General features: G+C 42.1%; 1 protein-coding gene across 1 annotated transcript in view; it reads right to left on the bottom strand.

The window, feature by feature from the left end:
• Positions 1–2,183: 2,183 nt before the first annotated feature.
• The window catches only part of lrp5 (low density lipoprotein receptor-related protein 5), a 60,283-nt gene continuing 40,524 nt past the window's right edge, over positions 2,184–21,942 (bottom strand). The window contains exons 12-29 of the mRNA XM_008410912.3: positions 21,126–21,342; positions 20,884–21,037; positions 19,845–19,980; positions 19,509–19,753; positions 17,424–17,608; positions 16,080–16,228; positions 15,794–15,971; positions 14,760–14,956; positions 14,446–14,651; positions 14,172–14,362; positions 13,579–13,788; positions 13,353–13,478; positions 11,971–12,207; positions 6,660–6,770; positions 6,319–6,561; positions 6,090–6,232; positions 5,921–6,018; positions 2,184–5,460 (exon numbers count right to left, since the gene is read on the bottom strand). Coding sequence (XP_008409134.1) covers positions 5,136–5,460; positions 5,921–6,018; positions 6,090–6,232; positions 6,319–6,561; positions 6,660–6,770; positions 11,971–12,207; positions 13,353–13,478; positions 13,579–13,788; positions 14,172–14,362; positions 14,446–14,651; positions 14,760–14,956; positions 15,794–15,971; positions 16,080–16,228; positions 17,424–17,608; positions 19,509–19,753; positions 19,845–19,980; positions 20,884–21,037; positions 21,126–21,342 — 3,351 coding nt within the window. The 3' untranslated portion in view covers positions 2,184–5,135. The remainder of the gene's footprint in view (positions 5,461–5,920; positions 6,019–6,089; positions 6,233–6,318; positions 6,562–6,659; positions 6,771–11,970; positions 12,208–13,352; positions 13,479–13,578; positions 13,789–14,171; positions 14,363–14,445; positions 14,652–14,759; positions 14,957–15,793; positions 15,972–16,079; positions 16,229–17,423; positions 17,609–19,508; positions 19,754–19,844; positions 19,981–20,883; positions 21,038–21,125; positions 21,343–21,942) is intronic.

The raw sequence follows: 21,942 nt of genomic DNA on the forward strand, positions 1-21,942 counted from the left end.
CCAAAACAAACTAAAGTGGGCAAGTTCGTTAGAGCTCCGTTTGTGCAGGTTTGTGCTGTTAAAGTTTTTGTTTGTGCAGCTTTCGTTTTAGAGATACTAAAAGTTATCATTTTGGCCGATGACGTCATCAGCCGTCCCATTTTAGATGTATAGTGAATTTTACTATAACTGTATTGATTATGCCACAACTTATACTGTCCCTTTTCTACAAATTATAGCAACCTCACTTGCATAAAAACGACACCAAAAACGAGACTTACGTGACAGGAATGTGCTGGAAGACGAAGAACTAAAACACCCAGATAGCACAGAATGATTGAAACAACATTGAATCAATTGATAGAGATTTTTTGGTATTATCATTTTGTTGTTACTTTAGTTCATATTCAGTCTAATGTTAGTCAGTTTAAAGTGTTCTCTTCTTTAGTGTGTGTGGACTGACCTGGAGGTCACAACTGTTTGTTCATCTTCATGTATGAACAAGTCAAGAAACAAGCATAAAAATCTAAACATCTACAATAGTGATAGTAATATTAATGATAAAATAATGGACAGTGCAAAGTAGCCTGCACATTCTTTGGTGGGGGGCAGTGAGGGACCTGGATAAAGCCTAGGGGGGCGCTGGCCCAAAGAAGGTTGAGAAACACTGGGCTAGTAGAACAATTTCACACATATTGAGTTAATATGTGGAGGTAATAAACTCCTCCTCAAGTGGAGGAGTTTAAGTATCTGGGGATCTTGTTCACGAATGAGGGAAGAAGAGAGCGGGAGATCGACAGGCGGATTTGGGCAGCGTCTACTGTGAAGCGGGCGCTGTACCGGTCCGTCGTGGTGAAGAGAGAGCTGAGCCAAAAAGCGAAGCTCTCGATTTACCGGTCGATCTACGTTCCCACCCTCATCTATGGTCATGAGCTTTGGGTCATGACCGAAAGAACGAGATCACGGGTACAAGCGGCCGAAATGGGTTTCCTCCGCAGGGTGGCTGGGCTCTCCCTTAGAGATAGGGTGAGAAGCTCGGTCATCCGGGAGGGACTCAGAGTAGAGCCGCTGCTCCTCCACGTCGAGAGGAGCCAGTTGAGGCTCGGGCATCTGGTAAGGATGCCTCCTGGACGCCTCCCTGGTGAGGTGTTCCGGGCACGTCCCACCGGGAGGAGGCCTCGGGGAAGACCCAGGACACGCTGGAGGGACTATGTCTCTCGGTTGGCCTGGGAACGCCTTGGGATTCCCCCGGAGGAGCTGGAAGAAGTGGCTGGGGAGAGGGAAGTCTGGGCCTCCCTTCTGAAGCTGCTGCCCCCGCGACCCGACCCTGGATAAGCGGATGAAAATGGATGGATGGATGGATGGGACACGATTTGGAAGCTACTGAAGAAAACATTTAAAATTATATAAATAATTGAATATGACTTAAAATTTTAATAGAGGATAGTGTGCCTCGTGTAATAGCATGACTGACCACTTTTTTGTATCAGTTGGTCACAAGACAAAGCATTTATTTACAGGAGTGTTCGGAAATTGACGGTCCCGATGTGAAACTCCGAGCGCTTGAGGAGGGACCAGTAAAGAACAGCTGGCCGAAATTAGCGTTCATAAATCGGATCAACCTTGAGCTGAACGTCCCTTCCTCCACGGAGGGCGAATATCCAGTATCCAACTTGAAAACAACTTCACTGCGGTCGGCAACACAATGAAAACACCGGTGTTCTGAATTGTTTTGGTCTGTGGACACCAAAAATGGCGCAGAGCGACGTAAAGGTCATACGCTGTGACGTCAGCTCCAAAGCTCTATAATCCGGCAGCTCCGGCCCACCAGCGCCCTCTAGGGGAGACCTGAGACTCCAGAGAGAAAACCCAGAGGGACACGCTGGAGGGACAACGGCCTTGGGAACAATGTTCAACTGCAGATGAGGAGCATCTGGCTGAGGAACAAGAGGCTGGGACAGTAAGGTCTGGGGCCCTCTACTTGGGGCTCCTGTGACCTGATCTGAATAAGCATAAGAAAATGGATTAATGGAAATACTTTATCTTTATAATCATGCTAAGTGAACTGATCCCAGAAAAACAGTGTGTTGTATGTTTAATGCTGTTTGCTGAACAATTAAATGAGAAGAACTGATGAAATAACTACTTAAGTTTCCTATGATCTACGCAACAATTCAGCAGTGACACAATCAAAGATGACAACATTCTTTAAAATAAAACCTTTATTATATAAAAATGCTTTTGATACAAAAAAATTCAGCACTGTAAATCACACAAAGCATTCAAAGCTGAGACATGTACAGAATTTTACTGGCAGTGGTTTTTAGCCCTTGAAGGAAATTTGTTGTGCTGCTGACATGGAGCAGCAGCTAGAAACTGATACCAGGTCAGTCAGAGCCTGGCAGCAGCTTCAATGTTTCTGGGTAGGAAAGGATTAGATCAAGCTCATGCTGAGGCGCTGAAGTTGCTTTACTTCAGAAATGTTGGTGAAATTCCTTATTGGGACACGATGGTGCCTCGTTTCTCACTAATGGCTTCCTGACAGTTGCAGACTGCTGATTTCATCTATTGCACCTGAAACTACACTGCTCAAAAAAATAAAGGGAACGCTTAAACAACACAATATAACTCCAAGTAAATCAAACTACTGTGAAATCAATCTGTCCACTTAGGAAGCAACACTGATTGACAATCAATTTCCCCTGCTGTTGTGCAAATGGAATAGACAACAGATGGAAATTATTGGCAATTATATTTCATTCATTCAGATCTAGGATGTTATTTGAGTGTTCCCTTTATTTTTTTGAGCAGTGTATAATTTTCCTTTGTAGAGTGAAGTATTTAAAGTTTTGTGAAAAAAGTATCTGCCTTACATCAGTTTTTTGTTTTACATTAAAAATGTTAAGATGATAAAGGAGCTTAAATATCTGACAGAGATAAGCTGAGTAAATACAAAATTGATTTAAATGGTAATTTTATTTATTAGGTGTAAAACAATTTGAAGAGAGCTTGTTAAGTAATAAATGAACAATGACAAATCATGTTTCTGAGCTTAACTGCACTCACCACATCCAGGTAGAATTACTGTCAGACCTGGGCTGTCAAGAAATCACTTCTACAGAACTTTTCTGACTAAAAGGAGGCTAATACATCTAAAGCTCCAACATTATGCCCTGATCTGAGGCAACTCAAGAGCAGGTGTAATGCAAACAGACCAGACATGGATCTGAATAAGCACAGCAACTAGTCTACAAAAACTGAGATAATGGTCTTAGAGTGGCCTGAACAAAGTTTAGACTTAAATCTGATAAAAATCTTGAGGTATGACCTTGAACAGGCTGGCCATGCTCAAACACCCTCCAGTGTGGCCGAATTAAAACTCTTCTTCAAAGATAAGTGGGCCAAGATTCCTCTACAGTGATGAGGATGAATGACTTGTCTCACCAACACCTGACAGGCCATTAGGGAGCAACTACTCTTCCCACAGGACAGGTTGGTTTAGACAGCTTTTATCTCTTTATACATGAAACCCTCAAACTGCTTCTCGTATTTACAAAGGTTATCTTTGTCTGACATTAAAATTTTCATGATGTAAAACATTTTAGAGGGACAAAGAAAAGCAAAAACAGAAGAAATCTGTGAGGGAGTAAATTATGTCTGAATGTGTCCAATGTGGCTAAACTACTAGACTGAGGCTAATGTTTTCCATGAAGAAAACAAAATGAATAAGACGATTTCTTCCAACATAACTTCTTTTTTACAAAAAGTGACAAAAGTCAAGGTCACTGTGAAGCTAACTGTTAGTAAAGCGTACTTTGGTAGTTGCAGGATGTTTTGTGTGAGGAGTCACAGTATGATTCTCACAGCTGCACTCTGAGATGCTGATTCTGAGATCTGTGTGTGATGAGACAAACATAAAGACACCAGCATGGCGACACTAATGTCCTCAGAGCAAACACTGACAGACAGGCTAATACATGCTGAGCTAACATACAGATATACTAATGAGACAAAATGCTATAGGAATAATTTTTAGGTGTAAAATAGCTTCATAATCTATTGTCAGGATGACAATATGATCAGGTGGATCATTTTGGCATTTCTGTGTAATTACATATCATAGTATCTGATTGATTCTGTACATAATAGCAGCAAAATACTTTTGGTAAACAGGACAACGAGGAGAGGGACAGACAGGTTCACTGACTTCATTCCACATTATGTACAAAAGCTGGAGCTGTTCCTGCTGTGATGGTGGTGATGCTGCATCCGCCTCCCGCTGCCACCATTCACTCCTTCCTCCACCCATCATGTGATGACATCCACCTGCTTCCATCCATCCAGAAAACATTCACAGAAGCTCCTAAACAGGTCTCATCAACATATCCCAGACTTAATTCTAGCAGTTCTTCAGGTTCATTTTAAAATAGTAAATTCTCAAGTTCACCTTGAATTTAAGGAACAGATTTCCACCGTGATTAAATTTAGATATGGAATTCACAAAAACAAGAAAGTAAAGAAAGGACTGGAGGAAAGAAGATGCAAAGAAGGAAGGAAAGTATGGAAAGATGAAAAGAAGGAAACGTACACGGAAAGACAGAAGGATGAGCACAAGGGAGAAAAGGAGAGAAAGGAAAGAATAGAGGGATATGAGGAAGGAACGGAGGGGCAGAAAAAGATTGAAAGACAGAAGAAGGGAATGAAAAACACAAGGGACGATGTTTGTGTTCCATCAGTAAAATATGACTCAGGTGGACTTCCTGTCAGCAGCCTAATGCTTCCTGCTGTTGCCGTGTCTGCCAACATTGACAGAGGAGCAGGACAGTGGTGAAATGCTGGGGCAAAAGGGCCAGGGGGCCTAGTGGGCAGGAGGGGCAAGAGGAGCAGAGGCCCCGGCCAGTGGCTTGTATTCAGTCTCAGTGATCTCGTCTCTTCAGCTGCTCAGTTCATATTTCCATACTAAAGAGTTAAAGGAAAAAATGTTAAAGCTTGAGGAAGGCACTTCACCACTTCATCTTTTTCATATAAAGTGGCAGGTATGAGACAGCCCCTCCCCACCCCTCCACCCGTCAGGCTGACTGTTGGCATATTAGTTTATTTCAGAACAAAGAAGTGAGTCCACTTCATCCCTTTGATTCCCCCAGGTGGTTGGAGGGTCATGATGAGTCGGTGCAGGGGGAGGGAGGAGGAGGACACAGGTGGAAGTAGGAACGTTCAGTGGAAGGGGACGGGGGGCAGCTTTCCTCAGCAGACATATACTGAGAACGTGGGGTGGGGGGTGGAGGGTAGGGGTCCGAGTCTGAGTTAAGGTCCATGTAGTATTTAGTAGGTTTGCCATGAGCGGCGTGGCCCGGGGCCTTCCAGCGTCCCCCCGACAGCAGCATGCCCGTAGGAGGGTGGTGGGGGGTGTAGTCGCTGTCACAGACGTCTGTGCTGCAGGGGGTGGTAGGAGGGGCCCCTCCACGGACTGGGTGGTAGGGCCTGTGGAGGAAAACATAGCAAGTTAAATTCATGGATGGATGGATGGATGGATGGATGGATGGATGGATGGATGGATGGATGGATGGATGGATGGATGGATGGATGGATGGATGGATGGATGGATGGATGGATGGATGGATGGATGGATGGATGGATGGATAGAGACTCATCAAGTATTGTGAATATTTGGAGCGGCTCCAACTGATAACATTCTGATCTAAATTCAGATTTATTATTTATTTAATTCATGGAAAACTGAACTGTCATTCCAAGATGGCCTGTCGGTACTTTGTTATGGGAAAAAAAACAAGATGGTGATTCCAGGATAAACAATGCAGTTTGTCCTAACAAGACAAGACAGACATGAATTTCCTCAAAATGTGCCTCCTTTCCTCACCATTATAACTACCAGAAGAAGAAGATATGGAAAGGTGAGAACACTGAATTCTGAGTAGGTGACCTGTATGATCTGGTTGTAGATGGACTGTTGGAGGAATAGAAGATCTCTGTATTGTAAAGAGACCGATCCGTGGCCGGAGATGGAGGAGGGTTCAGGATCTGCAATCATAAAACAGACATGTTAAGTAAGTGAGGCGTGGAATGTAGGTTCAAAGTGCTGCTGTGTGTACCTTTGGGTAGAAGGCTCCTTTGGTAGACGAGGAGCTGCTGGATGAAGCTCCAGTCACATGGTTCCTGTCGTAGAGAGGGGCTCCGCTGCTGCTGCTGCCCATCAGGCTGACTGAGCTCAGGGTGGACTTTCCACAGGAGATCCCTGCACACACGTATCATTTATTAAGGCCCAGCATAACTGCTGATGGAGAACAAGTCACAACACTGCAGCTGACAAACTGATCCCACCTTGGTAGGTGCCATGTTGGGAGCTGCTGGGGGTGATGAAGTTGAGAGGCACGTGGGGCGTCCCACTGATGTACTCATGAGGAAAGCTCCCGTTAGGACCCTTGTAGCGCCGACACACCACACGCTGGCAGACAAAGCACGCTCCTCCCATCACAAACATGAGCAGAATGATGGCAATGACTGGGCCAATGGGGTTGGTGGTTTCATTACTGGGAATGAAGCTTGAGGATGGAGAAATATAATCTGCACAGGAAAAAAAGAGGGATATGTACATTACAGGAGTGAATATGACATGAATAATGTGATGAGAGAAACTGCTGCTGCAATGTAGAAATATTTACCACAAGCCAGCTCATCAGAGCCATCCAGACAGTCTGAGTAATTGTCACATTGCTGTTTCTTAGTGATGCAATGGTTGTCCCCACAGCGGAACTGGTTGGGAGGGCAGACAGCTAAAAGACAGGAGGACAGGTAGGTCCAAAGGAGAACTGGATCCAGGCTCTCAGAACCACAAAGTCCACACTTCAAAGCTATTTCAGGTGTAGAAGGTAAATCCCTACCACAGGCGAAATGTTTGGACATACTTAAGACCTAAAAAATTTACAAGTACACATGAAGTTTGTGTCTGAACATTACTTTTCACAGAACGTTTCTCCTACAATTGTCCAGTAGGGGGCGCCTTCCCATCCAATGAGACCGTCCGCCTCAATGTAGTAATAAGTAGTAAGTGAAGGTGTTCACAGTTAATGTTATCGATTTAAGTCACACCGCTTATTGTTACCGGCGTTCTCACGCGGCGAACAAACGCTCTTGCCAGACAGACACCGCACCATCAGGCATCATATCTGCGGTTTTAAACTTGCTGAATTTCATTTGGATGTCAGCAGTTTGCTCTCCTGAACCCAGCAGCAGGAATTACTCTCCTACTCCTGGTACATATGCAGGGCTTAAAGTAAAAAAAAATCCTGAGCCTGAAACTTATAGTGATGATAGAAATGAACTATACCATTGCTATTGCCACAGTTTAAGAAAAAGTGTCTTTGAATAGTGCAAACAATTGCTTCTAACAATAAAGAAGCTAAACACTCAAACTTAAATAAGACTTCAGTACATTTAAAAAAAAAATGTAAAATGTCTGTGCCCAAAAATTTGCCTTACATGCAAAAATCCCTCAACATTAAATAAGAGTCCTATCAGTCAATGTTTTTGCAAGTAATTTAGATCATGCAACATTACCAACTAAATCAGTGTTTCTCAACCTTTTTCGGGCCAGCGCCCCCCTAGCCTTTATCCAGGTCCCTCTCTGCCCCCCAACAAAGAATTTGCAGGCTACTTTGCACTGACAATTATTTTATCATTAATATTACTATCACTATTGTAGATGTTTTGATTTTTATGCTTGTTTCTGTATTTATCATCAAGATAATTTCCCAGAGAACAAAAAAGTAATGGGAATAGAAATTATTTTCACAGGTGTCTGAAAAATGCAATGAACATTCAAGTTAAAATTTGTAGGTCTAACAGCAGCCAATCAGAGCGGAAAAATATTCTTATTCTTTTCCATTTTCTAGTTGTTAAATATTCCACAAAACGACCAGATAATAGATGTTCAACATGCCAGTTTAAACTTTGAACTATTTGCAAAACGACTGAGCTCTGCAACATTAAAACATGGATAGAACTGTAACTACATTAATCATAACTCTTCTTCTCTTCAGTGTTTGTCAGTTTCTGGTGGTGCAGGTCTGTGCTGCCTTCAGGAGAATGGGACATCAGAGTATCATCCATAAAATTTCACACACATGGCATTTATTGTGCAAACCAGAGCTTTCAGTGGAAAAACTAAAGTTCCAGGTCCTTTTAATGCCTTACAAATATGAGACAGAAACATGGATTATATCTTTATATAGACCTGTCTATTGATTTATAGATAATAGTTTTACTGGACAGAAATTACAAAGAACAAATCTGGTTCTTAATCAAATCCTAATGAATCAAATTGAAAGTGTCATGGAGTCATCAGCCTCATGACATTAACACTGACATGAATAATGTCAGTGTTATTCATGACATTATTCATGAATAATGAATAATGTCAAGAAGAATAAATATATTCTTCTTATTCTTGAATAAGAAGAATATATTTATTTCTTCTTATTGAAGAAATAAATATATCAAATCTAGTTAAAAACATAAATAAGTGATAAGTTTGTTACTGTTATGGTCTGTAAGATATATTTATTCCCAGTACTAGATATGGTCTCAACAAACCCATGGCACTTCAACAATATTATTTTACCTTTTATCTGGAAATAGTGTCTGTTTATTCTTGCCTCTGTATTAATTATTGCTCGAAAGGTCTTGCCATACCAGTTTATTCCTCTGTATTTACTTTAGTTTCTTAGTTTATTCTTGCATTTTGTTCTTCATTCATTTCCATTTAGTTTCCTTTGATTAGTATTATTATCTCTTGGATTATTGTTATGTCCACTTTAGTTTCTTTCCTGTTGCTACATTTATTTGATCGTTTATTGACCATCAGTAATCTTCACTCATCACCTGCTGCGCTGCCTAATCATCATGTGTTTCACATCATGTGTTGATTTTCCACTGTTCAGTGTCGGATTCTCTGTTTTTATGCCAAAATCCACATCTAGTTCGTCGGTCCGTTTTCTGTCCCGCTTTTCCTGTTTCAGAGTTTTGCGCAATGTGCGCGGTTTTTTTTAAAGCCCCTAAGGTGCAGGGCGGTCGGGAAGCGTATCGATTGGGAAAAGGTAGACTGACATAAACCTTTTTAAAGAACGGAAACAATTTCTGCATTCTGATTATTGAAATTTAAAAGTGCTGCCGTACCGTTCTTCTATCACACCCGTTTCATACTTACACCTCCGGTATTAACGCTATAAAATGAACGCTACAAAATACAGTTTTAGCAAGTTGCTCAAAGTCTAAACTGGTATTGTTGTAATTGTAAGGTGTAAAGTTTACCTTCGACCAAACGCCCCCCAAAGGAATCCCAGCGCCCCTGTTGTAAAACTTTCCGCCAACTTCCCGCTTGTCCCCTTTCCTCTAGCCATGCCCAGCGCCACTTGTTTTTAATTCCTTTCTCAAGTAAACGTGTTTCTTTACCGGGTGAGACAAACTCCATCTTCTTTCATATCGCATTTGATTTAACCGCTGAACCGAACGCAAGCGCTTCTTTTCTACAAACCGTTTTACAGTCATTGGTCAAGAACACGGGAGCTAGAACTCTGATTGGCAGACATCTTTGTAGACGGAGCTCTTTAAGCCCGGAGACTACAGTTTGGTTGAGGCGGACCGTTTGGTCAAAAGCCGGAAATCCGGCCTCCGGCCGGAGCTCTTTAAGCCCTGCATATGGTGAAGGTACAAGCAGATATAGTCTAAGGCAGAGGTCTCATTCTCGCGGCCCGCAGGACGATGTCTCGTGGCCCCCACCGTGATATGAAAGTATAATATTAGTGCGGCCCACAGGGTGAGCGACCTCTTAAGGAAGTCCCGCCCGCCGTTCCTCATCAAGGCTGACATTCGGTGCTAGGCTAAGCTACACTGACTTCATGCACACTATGCTTGTAACAATAGTGCGGCGGATGATGGAACAGTTCGGTACCAGTTGCCCTTCCCTGCAGTCGCCATTCCGGTACTTTCTACCATTAACAAATGCCATGATCAAACGCAGAGAAGGGCGACTGCTACCGGGCTGCTAGTCATCCGCCACGCTGTTGTGACAAGTAGAAGCGGTAAAGACGTCACGCGTAGAGACGTTCTCCATATGTTGCTAGCTGGCTAAAGACTTCTATAAAACGTAGAACAAGAGCGACGCCAAGTGGAATAAACTTAGGATGCGTTCGCACTGCAGAACAAAGTGACCCTTTTTTTTTTGTTTTGTTTTGATGTAATGCGACCAGTAGCTGATCTTTTCATGACAGTCTGAACAGCACAGGTCGGATTATTTTCGAATGCGACCCATATCCGATAAGTATCCAATTCAAATGCGACCTAACGTCGAGGTCGCATTCATCCGAACTGAACGTCACTGATACTCAACAAATTCTGCGTCCTGATACGCGCAAGTTGGAAGAAAAATAACTATGACGGACTATAATGAGGATTAAGTTGTTAATATGCTGCTCCGGTTGGACAACAGCTTCAAATATGTAAGCTAAGCTCCACCGTTAGCCTCCATGTTTACTTCCGCAAACACTGAGCACTTCTTTTTATGGCAGTAGGCAGAACACTGAGAACGCTGACGCTATTGTGCCCTCTACTGCGCATGAGGGACACTTTCAGGTCGTTTGCCCGTTCAGACTGCAGAACACATACAGGTCTCATATGTGTGCCAGTGTGAACGGCCTGGCAAAAAAAATCCGATTTGACAAAAAATTGGAATTGGGTCACTTCAGGCTACAGTGTGAACGCACTCTAAATTTTGTCACCCCCTCATCATGTCTTTGTCAAAGCCAAAGCCTGCAGTTCATGTACTGGAGAAATAATTAAATGTTGATGATATTTGAGGATATTTTTTAAATGTTTTTGTGGAATTCTTTATGTGACCCAGACTCTGCCTCCAGCGGCCCCCGGGTAAATTGAGTTTGAGACCCCTGGTCTAAGGGCTTCTTGTCGATGCTCACATGCAACAGGGCATGAAACCTTCTGACTGTATCAGACCGAACTTGGAAAGGAAAGACTAACATGATAGCTAGAGGGAGCGAGATAAACATAGATTTATTGAAGAGATATATATATAGAATTCATGGAAGATGAATAGAAAACATTTTCCAGATTTCTTCTTGTAGTCTTTAAATGTCTAAATTTCTACTTCTAAGTAGAACTACACTGCAAATCTCATAATTTTGTTTTGAGCTAAAACTAAACTATGACTAAACTGTTTTTGTGTAATTACAGTTCAGCCTAATGAGATTTAATATTCAGAATACTCAGGTTAATTATTTTTCAAATACTTGAACAATAAAGGCTTCATTTTGTTTATTTTGTCATGTTACAGTTGAGACTTTAACCAGTGTGGATTTTACTTTGTACGATGCAAAGGGAAGGAAAGCGTTTTTGTGAAAAGAAAATTAGAAAAATGTTTTTGGGAGGGGGCAGCACAGTGGCGCAGTTGGTAGAGCTGTTGCCTTGCAGCAAGAAGGTTCTGGGTTCGATTCCCAGCCCCAGTCTTTCTGCATGTTGTTTGCATGTTGTTTGCATGTTCTCCCTGTGCATGAGTGGGTTTTCTCCGGGTACTCCGGCTTCCTCCCACAGTCCAAAAACATGACTGTCAGGTTAATTGGCCTGTCTACATTGCCCTTAGGTGTGAGTGTGTGTGTGCATGGTTGTTTGTCCTGTGTGTCTCTGTGTTGCCCTGCGACAGACTGGCGACCCCGCCTCTCGCCCGGAATGTTAGCTGGCGATGGGTACCAGCAACCCTCCCGACCCCACTAAGGGACAAGGGTGCAAGAAAATGGATGGATGTTTTTGGGAGGTAATGTAATAATTCAGAATAATCAATTAATCAAAAATGATGAAAAAATAACAATAAAAACGAAGTTAGAGGAGAAAGTTTTCAAACAACACTCTTACAGGAGAAATACTACAGGTCAGCTGCAGGCGATGAGTGTTGGAGTGTGAACGTACTGTCGCATTCATGCTCATCAGACTTATCAGGACAGTCAGGTTCTCCATCACATCGTTTCTGAGCATCAATGCAGCTTCCTTCATCACACTGGAACTGGAAGGCAGAGCAGATGGGGCAGTGCACTTCGTCGCTGCCGTCATCACACTCTGGGAAGCCATCACAACGCCAGGCCATGGGGATACAGCCAATTTCTCCCGTGGAGCAGGTGAACTGCTCTGTGGAGCAGGTGGGGGGTTCTGAAGCGGATGAAGAGGCAGCAGGAGATGAAGTTAGTAAAACCAAAAGCTAAGAGAAGACACTGAACATGCACAAGATACATTTTGTCCAGTATCTGGCAAATGTTTTAAGACATCTTGGACTTTTTTCCGTTTTTACAACCACAAACCAAACCAACACAATGTAGTGTGTAACTGAAGATTAATGAGAATGATGCAGAGTTTTCACCACTTTTTTATTAATAAGTATGTGAACAAAAGGTTTGTGTGTTCAGATAAAAAATGTTTTTTTAGTTCAGAAGCTGAAACTCTTGCCCATTCTTTTTTTGGCAAATAGCTTCACCCTACACAGGCACATCGGTGTGCAGAGATGACAGAGGAGGAGAGATGGAGAAGTTTGACAGTGAAAACAGGAAACGTTAGCAGAGGAGAGTAAACTGAGTGACGGTAGCCAGCAGGAAAAGACCAGCAAAAACAACAAAGCCTTTGTAGCCTTTGGACTTATTGTGAATGGAAAAAAGTTTGGCACTTTTACTCTCTTCTGATTAACTATAAGATGTTGAAAATTTGCGTAAATAATGCTAATAAGTTATATGCCTTTTGGGCAGGAAAGGAGCTGATGAGGCTGGTGAGTAACTAATGTTTACAGTTTAAGCCTTGAATGTTACTGTTCAGTCTGCAGTAAATGTTACAAGGTTAAGTTAGTACACTGCTGTAGCTCATTTTAGCAGTCTTTTGATAATCAAATGATTGTATGCAGAATGCTGGCGCCAGTGGTTTGCACAGATAAATAATTAAATATCATCAGGCTCTCAAAAGTATTTCAAATGTGGGTAGAGGAGGATGGCTGTATGCTACATCCGATGCAACCTCCCTCAATTGGTTGTATATTTAGGGGCACCCATGTCAAAATCCTTTCATATTTTCCATTTTACTTCAGTTATGCACAATGTTGTGTTGGTCTGTCACATAAAATCACAATGCGATACAGATATATTAATAGTGGTATTGTAATAAAATGTGGTAAAATTCAATAGGCATCAACTCTTTTCCAGGGCAGTGTAACAGTGGATTTCCTCAGTATGGCCAATATTTCTCTCCATATTTTCTCTCAACACCGGTACTTGTTTTGTCCTTCAGTACTGCTGTGGTGGTGTGAGGTTTACCTCCACAATGCAGCAGGTCTTGCAGTAAAACCAGATGCATGGGACAGGAACAGGTTGATGTTCCATCACCCTTTGCAATGCAGATGTGAGAACAGCCTCCATTGTCTCGGGAACAAGGGTGGGATGCTGGGTAGAAGAAACAACATAGGCATTTATCATTACATCAGTCTGATGAAGTGTGCAAAGAGAAGCTGATGAATAATAACAAAGAGCATTAGATCTCTACCAAATTCTGATGGGTTCATCTCCCATGCTGCGTGTATAGATGTCAGGTATGATATCCGTCCCTGAATGCGTGTGCGGAACTCTCCAGTCAGTTTATCTACCCTTTCGATCATCTGCTGCTGCCGGTCAATCCAGTAGAGATGATCCCCCAGAACTGTCAGCCCCATCGGCTGGAGGATGTTGGAATCCTGCAGGACAATGCGATTGGCCCCTGAAAGAAAACAAGAAATGTAATTTAGTGATGGCTTATTTTTTCACTTTGAACAGTGACAAGGTAAGTTCATTTATATAGATAATTTCAGCAATAAGGAACTTCAAAGTGATGAAAACAGAAAATAACAAACAGCCAAAAAACATTACCTCATAGTGTCACAATATAAAATGATTTTTTTTTTTGCATATTTATGAAAACTGTCACAATGTCTTGACTGTATAATATGAGACAGAAGATCATCTGCTGATGTGGATCATCCCCTGCTTGTTTTTATATTAAATTAAATAGGTTTTTTTATGCACCAGTAACAGTAACCAGTGATTATCTTGAATGACAATAAAAACACGGGAAAATAATACTCTATGCAAATGATTACTCACCTGTCAGGTCACTGCTCTCGATGCGTTTGAGGTCAGCATCAACCCAGAACAGCTTTCCCAGCTTGTTGTCCAGAGCCAGAGCTACAGGTCTAATCAGACCAGTGGAGAACAAGGACTCTCTCTCTGTTCCATCCAGACTCGCTCCTTCAATCTTAGCAGAATGCTCCTGTACAGTAGTGAAGTACATGTACCTGTGGAGAAGGGTAAACCTTAAACTCGTGTGGCTCTCCGTCACTCTGACGTGCTGCGGTGTGTTCACTACAACAAACGTTACCCTTTTTCTGCGTTGACCACGATGGCTCTTGGCTTATCAGTATCATCCTTGACAACCACACCAACGATGTGACCGTCCATCTTCTGAACTGTGATGGTGTTGGTGGTCTCACAGGTCCAGTAAATGTGGCGACTGTAGGGGTCAAGGCTCAGGTCATGAAGCTGGTTGTCCACTTGTTGAGCAGGACTGCTAACTATGATTGAAGACTAAAGATGACCACCGAAAGGACACAACACCAACATTTTAGTCATATAAAACTTCAGCAACAGTTTCATTGTCAGGGTTGCTAACAGCTCTTCTTGTAGGTGTGTTACCATGGTGCCATCATCTCTGGCCCTTCGTATGTTCTGCCGTCCATCCAGCCAATAGACCAGGTGCTCCAGCGGCTCGTAGCTCACAGCTCGGACGTTCCTCATAACATGAATGGGAAGGATTATGTCCGGACTCTGGTCTCCTAACACCATCCTGCTAATGCTGGCCCTCTGGCTAAAGAGCAAGAAACTTGAAGGAGCTGCAGACAGAGACGGAAAGGAGATCTTTGTCAAGAGATGAACAGGAGGATACCAGCAAGAGAGCATTAGGGTCCATCTTTGAAAACAAGAGTTAGACTTTGCTCAATGTGAATTGGTTAAAACAACATGGCAGAGCAGAACACCTGTCCATATTGGAACTAAAGAGATAAATTTGTCTACATTCTGCAGAGGTTTGATTTTCCTGAACTATGGATAAGTATGCAGAAACTATCCCTAAATAGAGGCTGATCACATTACACATCAGTTATATGACATACATACATACACGCACGCACATACACACTTGATAGCAACATAAAACATGATTAAGAACAAATTTTCACATCTTTAAAAAACTTAGAAGTTTTAAAAAGTAAAACATTTTGGCCATAAAATAAAACTGACAATTATTCTTCTTCTTTATGTGAAGAAGAATAATTCTTTTTAACATAAAGAAGAATTATTATTCTTCTTTATGAAGAATTCATTCTTCTTCTTCTTTATGAAGAAGAAGAAGAAGAATTCTTCATAAATGGTTGACTTCATTTAATGAAGTCAAATGAAGTCAACCATTTGACTTCATTTCAAATGGTTTGAAATGAAGTCAAACCATTTGACTTCATTTCAAAGCATTGTTATGCTAAAACCATTTCTCTATTAACTGATTTTTGCTCAACAATCATCAGCTTGAGTCTGCCGAGGAGCACCAGAAAGTCTAAGAAATATTATATACATATTTATCATTTGCTTTTTTTTTGCACTATTTAAGATGAAGCCACACTGCTGTGTGAAATGTACTGTTTATTTTTTAAAAATCCTTGCCTCCTTGTACTTACAGCTACAGTTTCTCCCATCAGGGTTGAGGGTGTAGTGGAAGGCGCAGCGGCACTGAGCCCCAGCAGGAGTGGCCAGGCAGAGATGGCCACAGTTCCCATTGTTCTGTGAGCATTCATTGGTCCCATCCTGACGGGAGGAGTGGAACACCAGGATGTCCAGCATCAGCTCCAGCTGACCCTGAGATGGAAACAAGTGTGGTGGAAACAAGGTCAGCAACTCTGTCTAATAATTGATAACAATTCAAGTTTTAGAACTCTCCAAAATGGCTTCCAACTTGTTCAGTACCTGCAGGACAACGGTGCGGTTCAACCCGTTGCGTTTGTCAGCCCGTTCAATGCTGCGCAGGTTGAAATCTGTCCAGTATATGAAGTCCCTATACAGAGTGAGTCCGAAGGGGTGAGGAAGGTCATCCACGATAATCTCCCTCTGAAGGCCTGGAGGACCAATCATACATTAATGCTGTCAGCCCGGTTCTGGGAGTAAGCAGTGGATCTGGCTACTGAAGCAGATCTCAGTTTTCCAAAAATGTGGTTAATGACGTTCATGGAGGAATTTTTCTGCCATAATCCAAGTGCATGTACTTTCAGTTTGAAAGCAGGATTTAGCAGGATGTCTTTTGTACTCAAAACTTCTCCTCGTGCTCAGACATAGTCTGCGCTCAGATTCTCTGCTCGCTTACGAAACATTATCTGCTTGCTTCTGGAACAAAAAATGCACCATCGCCTGGGAGAAACAACAGCCTCAGCTTTCTGCTCCATGCTACACTAAACATTCGCCAGCAGTGTGCTACTGAGATTAGGCAGGAATTTGTTCACCCAACCAACTCGCTACGTCCAGTGGGTGGTGCAGGTTGCTATAATCGATAGTAGCCACACAGGCACACCCGCTAGAAGGAAACAAACGCATCCAGTACAGAACTTCCATTCTATTGGCTGAGAGGTTGTCAGGCGACTGTGCCAATAGGCGGTTCCAAAAGCAAGCAGAAAATGTTTTGTAAGGGAGCAGAGTTCTGCAAGAGCGCGAGGAGAAAGTTTTGAGAAGAAAGACATGAAGTCCTGCTTTCAAAATGAAAATGTAAGCAAAAGTATTAAAAGTTTTGAGAACAAAAGACATGTAGTCCTGCTTTCAAACTGAAAATATGTACTCTCGAATTATGGCAGAAAAATTCCCCCATAGACATTTAAATTATGATTTACAAAGAAGGGAATTATTTTTTTCACAAAGGGCCAGGTTGGTTTTGCATAACTCTTATTCCCTTTATGAATGAAATCATCACATGACAACCGCATCTTGTATTTACTTTATCTTAGTCTGATATTCACGTTGGCCATAAAATAAAATTGACAATCATTCTTCTTCTTTATGTGCTGCAGTTAAACCATTTGGTTTCATTTCAAAGCATTGTTATGAAAAAACCATTTCACTATGAACTGGTTTTTGCTCAACAATCTTAAAGTCTGCTCCTCTGCCGAGGAGCATCACTGAGCATCATTCAGTGATGTAAAACATTTAAATCTGACAAATACTTTTTGTCAGCACTGTATGCAGCTTGCAGAGTACAGTTGTGTTACAGAGGAATGGGCCGAGCTCAGCTGCTCCATTAATGATGACTGATGTGTGAAAACAAACCTTGCATGTTGGTGCTTTCAATCATACACGTGTCCAAATCAGTCCAGTAAAGTCGATGCTCCACATAATCAATAGTCAGTCCATTGGCACGGCCCACCTTATCCACTAATGTACTGATGGTGTTGCCGTCCATGTAGGCTCTGGCTATGCGGGGGCGACCACCCCACTCTGTCCAGTACATGTAGCTGTGGAGACAGCACACAGCTTTAGGACTCGGCCTCAGGCAAGGCAGTACAAAACACACCAGGAAGAAAGGACAGAAAAAGGACCAAGACTGTCATCAGATTTTGTGGAATGTATTGGCATAATGATAAAAGTGTTTGTTAAAAGTATTCAAAAAAATTGCAGCAGTCTTGTTGCAGCCACATAAGTCACTATGTACAGTCAGAGCCTGTACATAGTGACCATTCAGTATTTGATGTGATTACTAGAGGTGTGCCGATCGATCGGTCACCGATCATAATCGGGCCGATTTTCGTGAAAAAGTGCATGATCGGTGATCGGCGATCATTGGCTCTTGTTGCCGATACCGATCACCTGCATCTCATTTCGCAGCCTGCCTGTGCAGCTGGTCTCCTCTTTCCTTCACTCTGCGCAAACGCGCAGCAACAAATCCTAAGCGATGTTAAACCATAACGTACTGAGTGAACGGGGACGTTTGCGTGTTGCGGCGGAAAATTAAAGCACGTCAAAATGCATCAACACAACGAAGCTAATACGACATAAAAACAATGGCATACTTGACGGAGTTTGGCTACATCGAGGCTCACTGCAGTAAAAAAGACATATGGAGGATCAGATAGCAGGAAAAGCAGCGCACAGCTACAAACACTCACCCGGATTAGCATGACGGTCAGAAAGCTAAACAAATAACCCGCAAAATTATTTAAGTCTTCGAGCTGCGATGTAAGACGCTGGTTCTGCTCTCGCTGTTGAACCGCTGCTACGCGCTACAGGTATTAATATTTCACAGACGGAGCGCCGCTTCTGCTCCACCTGGTAGTGACTCTCACACCGAACCTCTGTTTAAAGCTGCAGCATCTAACCTAAAAAAATAAATTTTACATACGTATTAAAACTTTCGCTGTCCTAACATGAGACAGATAATCTCTAAAAAAATAATCAATCTCCTCCCTGCTCTGCATAATTACTGCGCTCAGTCAGAAACAGCCACTCAGAACTAGCAGTAATCAGCTAGCCGCCATGCTATCAGGAAGTTTTCATTCAGTAACTCTGGATTGTTTATTGTAATGGATCCTGTATTTGCCTTTGAATGTTAAGTTTTATACTTGAATTTTTTTGGCAATGTTGAGAGGTTTTATTTTGGCTCTTTGCATTATTTAGCCTCTTCAGAGCCTTCATATGTTTTCAGTCTGTTAAAGATAGTATTACCGATAGCAGTACAATTTGCAGAATGCCTGTTTTGTTTAGTTTTCTTCTTGGAAAAAGTTATTAAAAACAAATTTTTGTCTAAATTAAGGTGAATTCATGGTTCCTTTTTCCACATAATGTAACCGGTAGTGTTTATGATAAAAAAAAATAAAAAAAATAATGTGATTGGTATCAGTGATTGGTATCGGTGATCGGCCCTCATGGGTGATCGGTATCGGCAGGAAAAAACCTGATCGGCACAACTCTAGTGATTACACTTGATTTTGATGATGGCATTTTATCAAATGCCATGGAAACATGAAAATAAAATATTAAGAAAAGAATTAAGAACATTCAGAAAAGAGAAAAGTAAGAAGAAAAAAGGACACAAGGAAGTATACGTAAGGAAGAAAGGCCAGAAGTAAGGACATATTTACACAACTATAAAATGTATAAATATAAATATTTTCCAAATTCTTTTTTTCCTTTTTCCATGTTTCATGAGACCTGGAAAAAAAATGAACTTGTGCTCTATACTTTCTACACTTAACTAGACTTAGCAAGAACACTTCCAGGTGACTTTCTGCAGATCATGTCAGGCAGCTCAGTAGGTTTCACTGATTTGGGCAGTTTTTTTTTTTTCTTTTGGTACTGAAGCTCACCGAGTGAGCTTCAGTACCAATGTGAAGTAGTTATTAAATAATGGACTCCTACCCATTGGCAGGATCCAGAGCTAGAGATCGTGGGTTATCCAGCAGGCGTGGGTTATCCAGGTCTTTACAGACCAAAACTTGTCTGTACTGGCCGTCCAAGCGGGCCACCTCGATGCGGTTAGTGCCAGTATCCGCCCAGTAGATGTTACGACCCATCCAGTCAATGGCCATGCCTTCTGGGTAGTCAAGTCCAAACTCTATGACGTGTTCCACGGAGCTGCCGTTCATGTATGCTCTGCTGATGGTCTAGTAGAGAGAATGGAGGGAGAGTGAGATAAGTGTTTGCTTTTCTCTTCATCAAACACAACCTATATATAAGTGGAACCATGTCTGGTACCTTGGCCTGTATGTCTGTCCAGTAAATTCTCCTTTCTGAAACATCAAAATCAAGAGCCGAGGCCTCTTTGACTCCTGTCAGAGGGATGGCCACATCATTGCTGTTCGTGCCCAAAGAGATGCTCCTGATGCTGTCCCTTTGGAGAACAATGGATCCACAGCAGTCAAATAAAACCAAAGATGTTGCTGAGACACTCACATGTTTTGTTTGACATTAAACTCACTTCTTCATTCTTCTTCAAAAAGTCAAAACATGGCATGAGCCGAGCCACAATCCTTTATTTATTGTATAACTGGGATTCCTGAATATTACACCTTACTGACTTGTTTCTTCATTTTCTTTCATCACGTGAAGGAAAGTTTTAGTATCTCAGCCACTTAACTGATAAAATATGGGCATCGACAGAAGGGAAATGTCTACACTAAAGGTCAAAAGCTCTTACCAAATATTACACCAAAGCAGTCATTTGTGAAATTAACAAATCCCTAAACTTCTTTGCGCTAATGGATAATTGTGAGTTTATTGCAAATTTCCCCCCCACCCAAAAAATCATGATGCTAATTCCCACCTGCAGGTGGCACCATTTCTCACTTCTACTACACTGCTGCCTCTACACATTTACTTGATGTTAAGTTGTACAGTAAATTTGAATATGCGATCGAGTGATGCCCATTTGTCAGGTTAAAAGTGTCTTTTGAATATAATAATCTCAAAGCAGTTGTTAAACATGCTATTTATTACACCCATAATTTTGTATAGCTAAATGTTTTTTTTTTATTGGTTTGATGTAATATTCTAATTTATTCAATGTAGTCTGGAATCAATATGGCAAGCAACAGAAATTGAGCTATTGAAGTTCTTTAAAGAATCAAATTGTGTGTGTGTCCAATTTGTCTTGTTGTTTTTTCCCCATGTTTTGTAATAAAGGTTAAAGGCAAAAAGATATCACAAAAGCAATCACAAAATCCTGAAGAGACCAACAAGAACAGTGATCAACTCAGCTGCTTCTTCAGACCAATAGTTTGCCTGTTAGTCCTACCTGTTGGTAAACAGCAGGAAGGCCTCTGGCACCACGCAGGTCTGGAGGTCTGAGAGGAGCTCCAGCCCCATGGGACAAGCACAGTGGACTGCCTGCTCACACCAAAAACACAGATGGCTGCACCCACCATTATTCTCTGCACAGCCGTTTGTACCTGAGCAAACACACAAGTGTTCATGTACGCTCAGTTCATTATTTTCTTTTGCATTTTTATCCACTGTTCAGAAATCTGCAAATCCTACCGTAGGTCTCTGTGACTTTGGTAGCCTTTAAGCCCATTAAATCTGGCAGCTGATCGATGATGATCTCTCGCACGGCAGTGGCCTTGTGGATCCTCTCGATGCTGCGGCTCTGCCAGTCGGTCCAGTAAATGTATTCACCCAGCAAAGTAAAGCCAAAGATATGAGGCAGCTTGTCCTCCAGTAGAGTCTGCCTGTTACTGCCGTCCACGTTGATCACCTGAGGTAGAGACAGAAGAAGACTAGCATAGTTTCTACATGCAGGTTCAGAAAGAAGATGTTGACCCTGTGCCACACTGCCAGTGATACTGCTGGAGTCCTTGAACTGAAATACAAGTCACTATCATGTCACTGCTACTATTATGATATGCTTACTGATATGTTACAGTGCACAAGTTGGTGAAGCATGATTTCAGTAAATTGAAAAGGATTCTTCCGGATTAAATTAAAGACAGACACTTGTATTGCTGAGGAGACACACCACCAGGTCCAGCACAAGGTAAGGTACAAGAACACACAATATCCATTCACTGTTTATAAGGGCATATCACCCATTACCCATATGCAGGGTCAAGAGGGGAGAACAGAGCCTATCTCCATGGTTACTGAACCCCAGCACGTGTGGTGAGAACATGTAAATTCCCCGCAAAATGACCCCGCGCTGGGGTCGAACCCAAGACCCGACTCAGCAATCACAGAATGCTTCACAGCAGCTACAGACTAAGTTCACCAGCAACTTGGTGGAAATGTGCAGCTTTAACACATTTGAAATGAACCAGGCTGATGCACACTTCCATGAAGGCCTGTAGCAGCAGAGAGA

This window comes from Poecilia reticulata, chromosome 6, assembly GCF_904066995.2.
Source record: "Poecilia reticulata chromosome 6, P_reticulata-male-v2, whole genome shotgun sequence".
NCBI classification, from domain to species: Eukaryota; Metazoa; Chordata; class Actinopteri; order Cyprinodontiformes; family Poeciliidae; genus Poecilia; species Poecilia reticulata.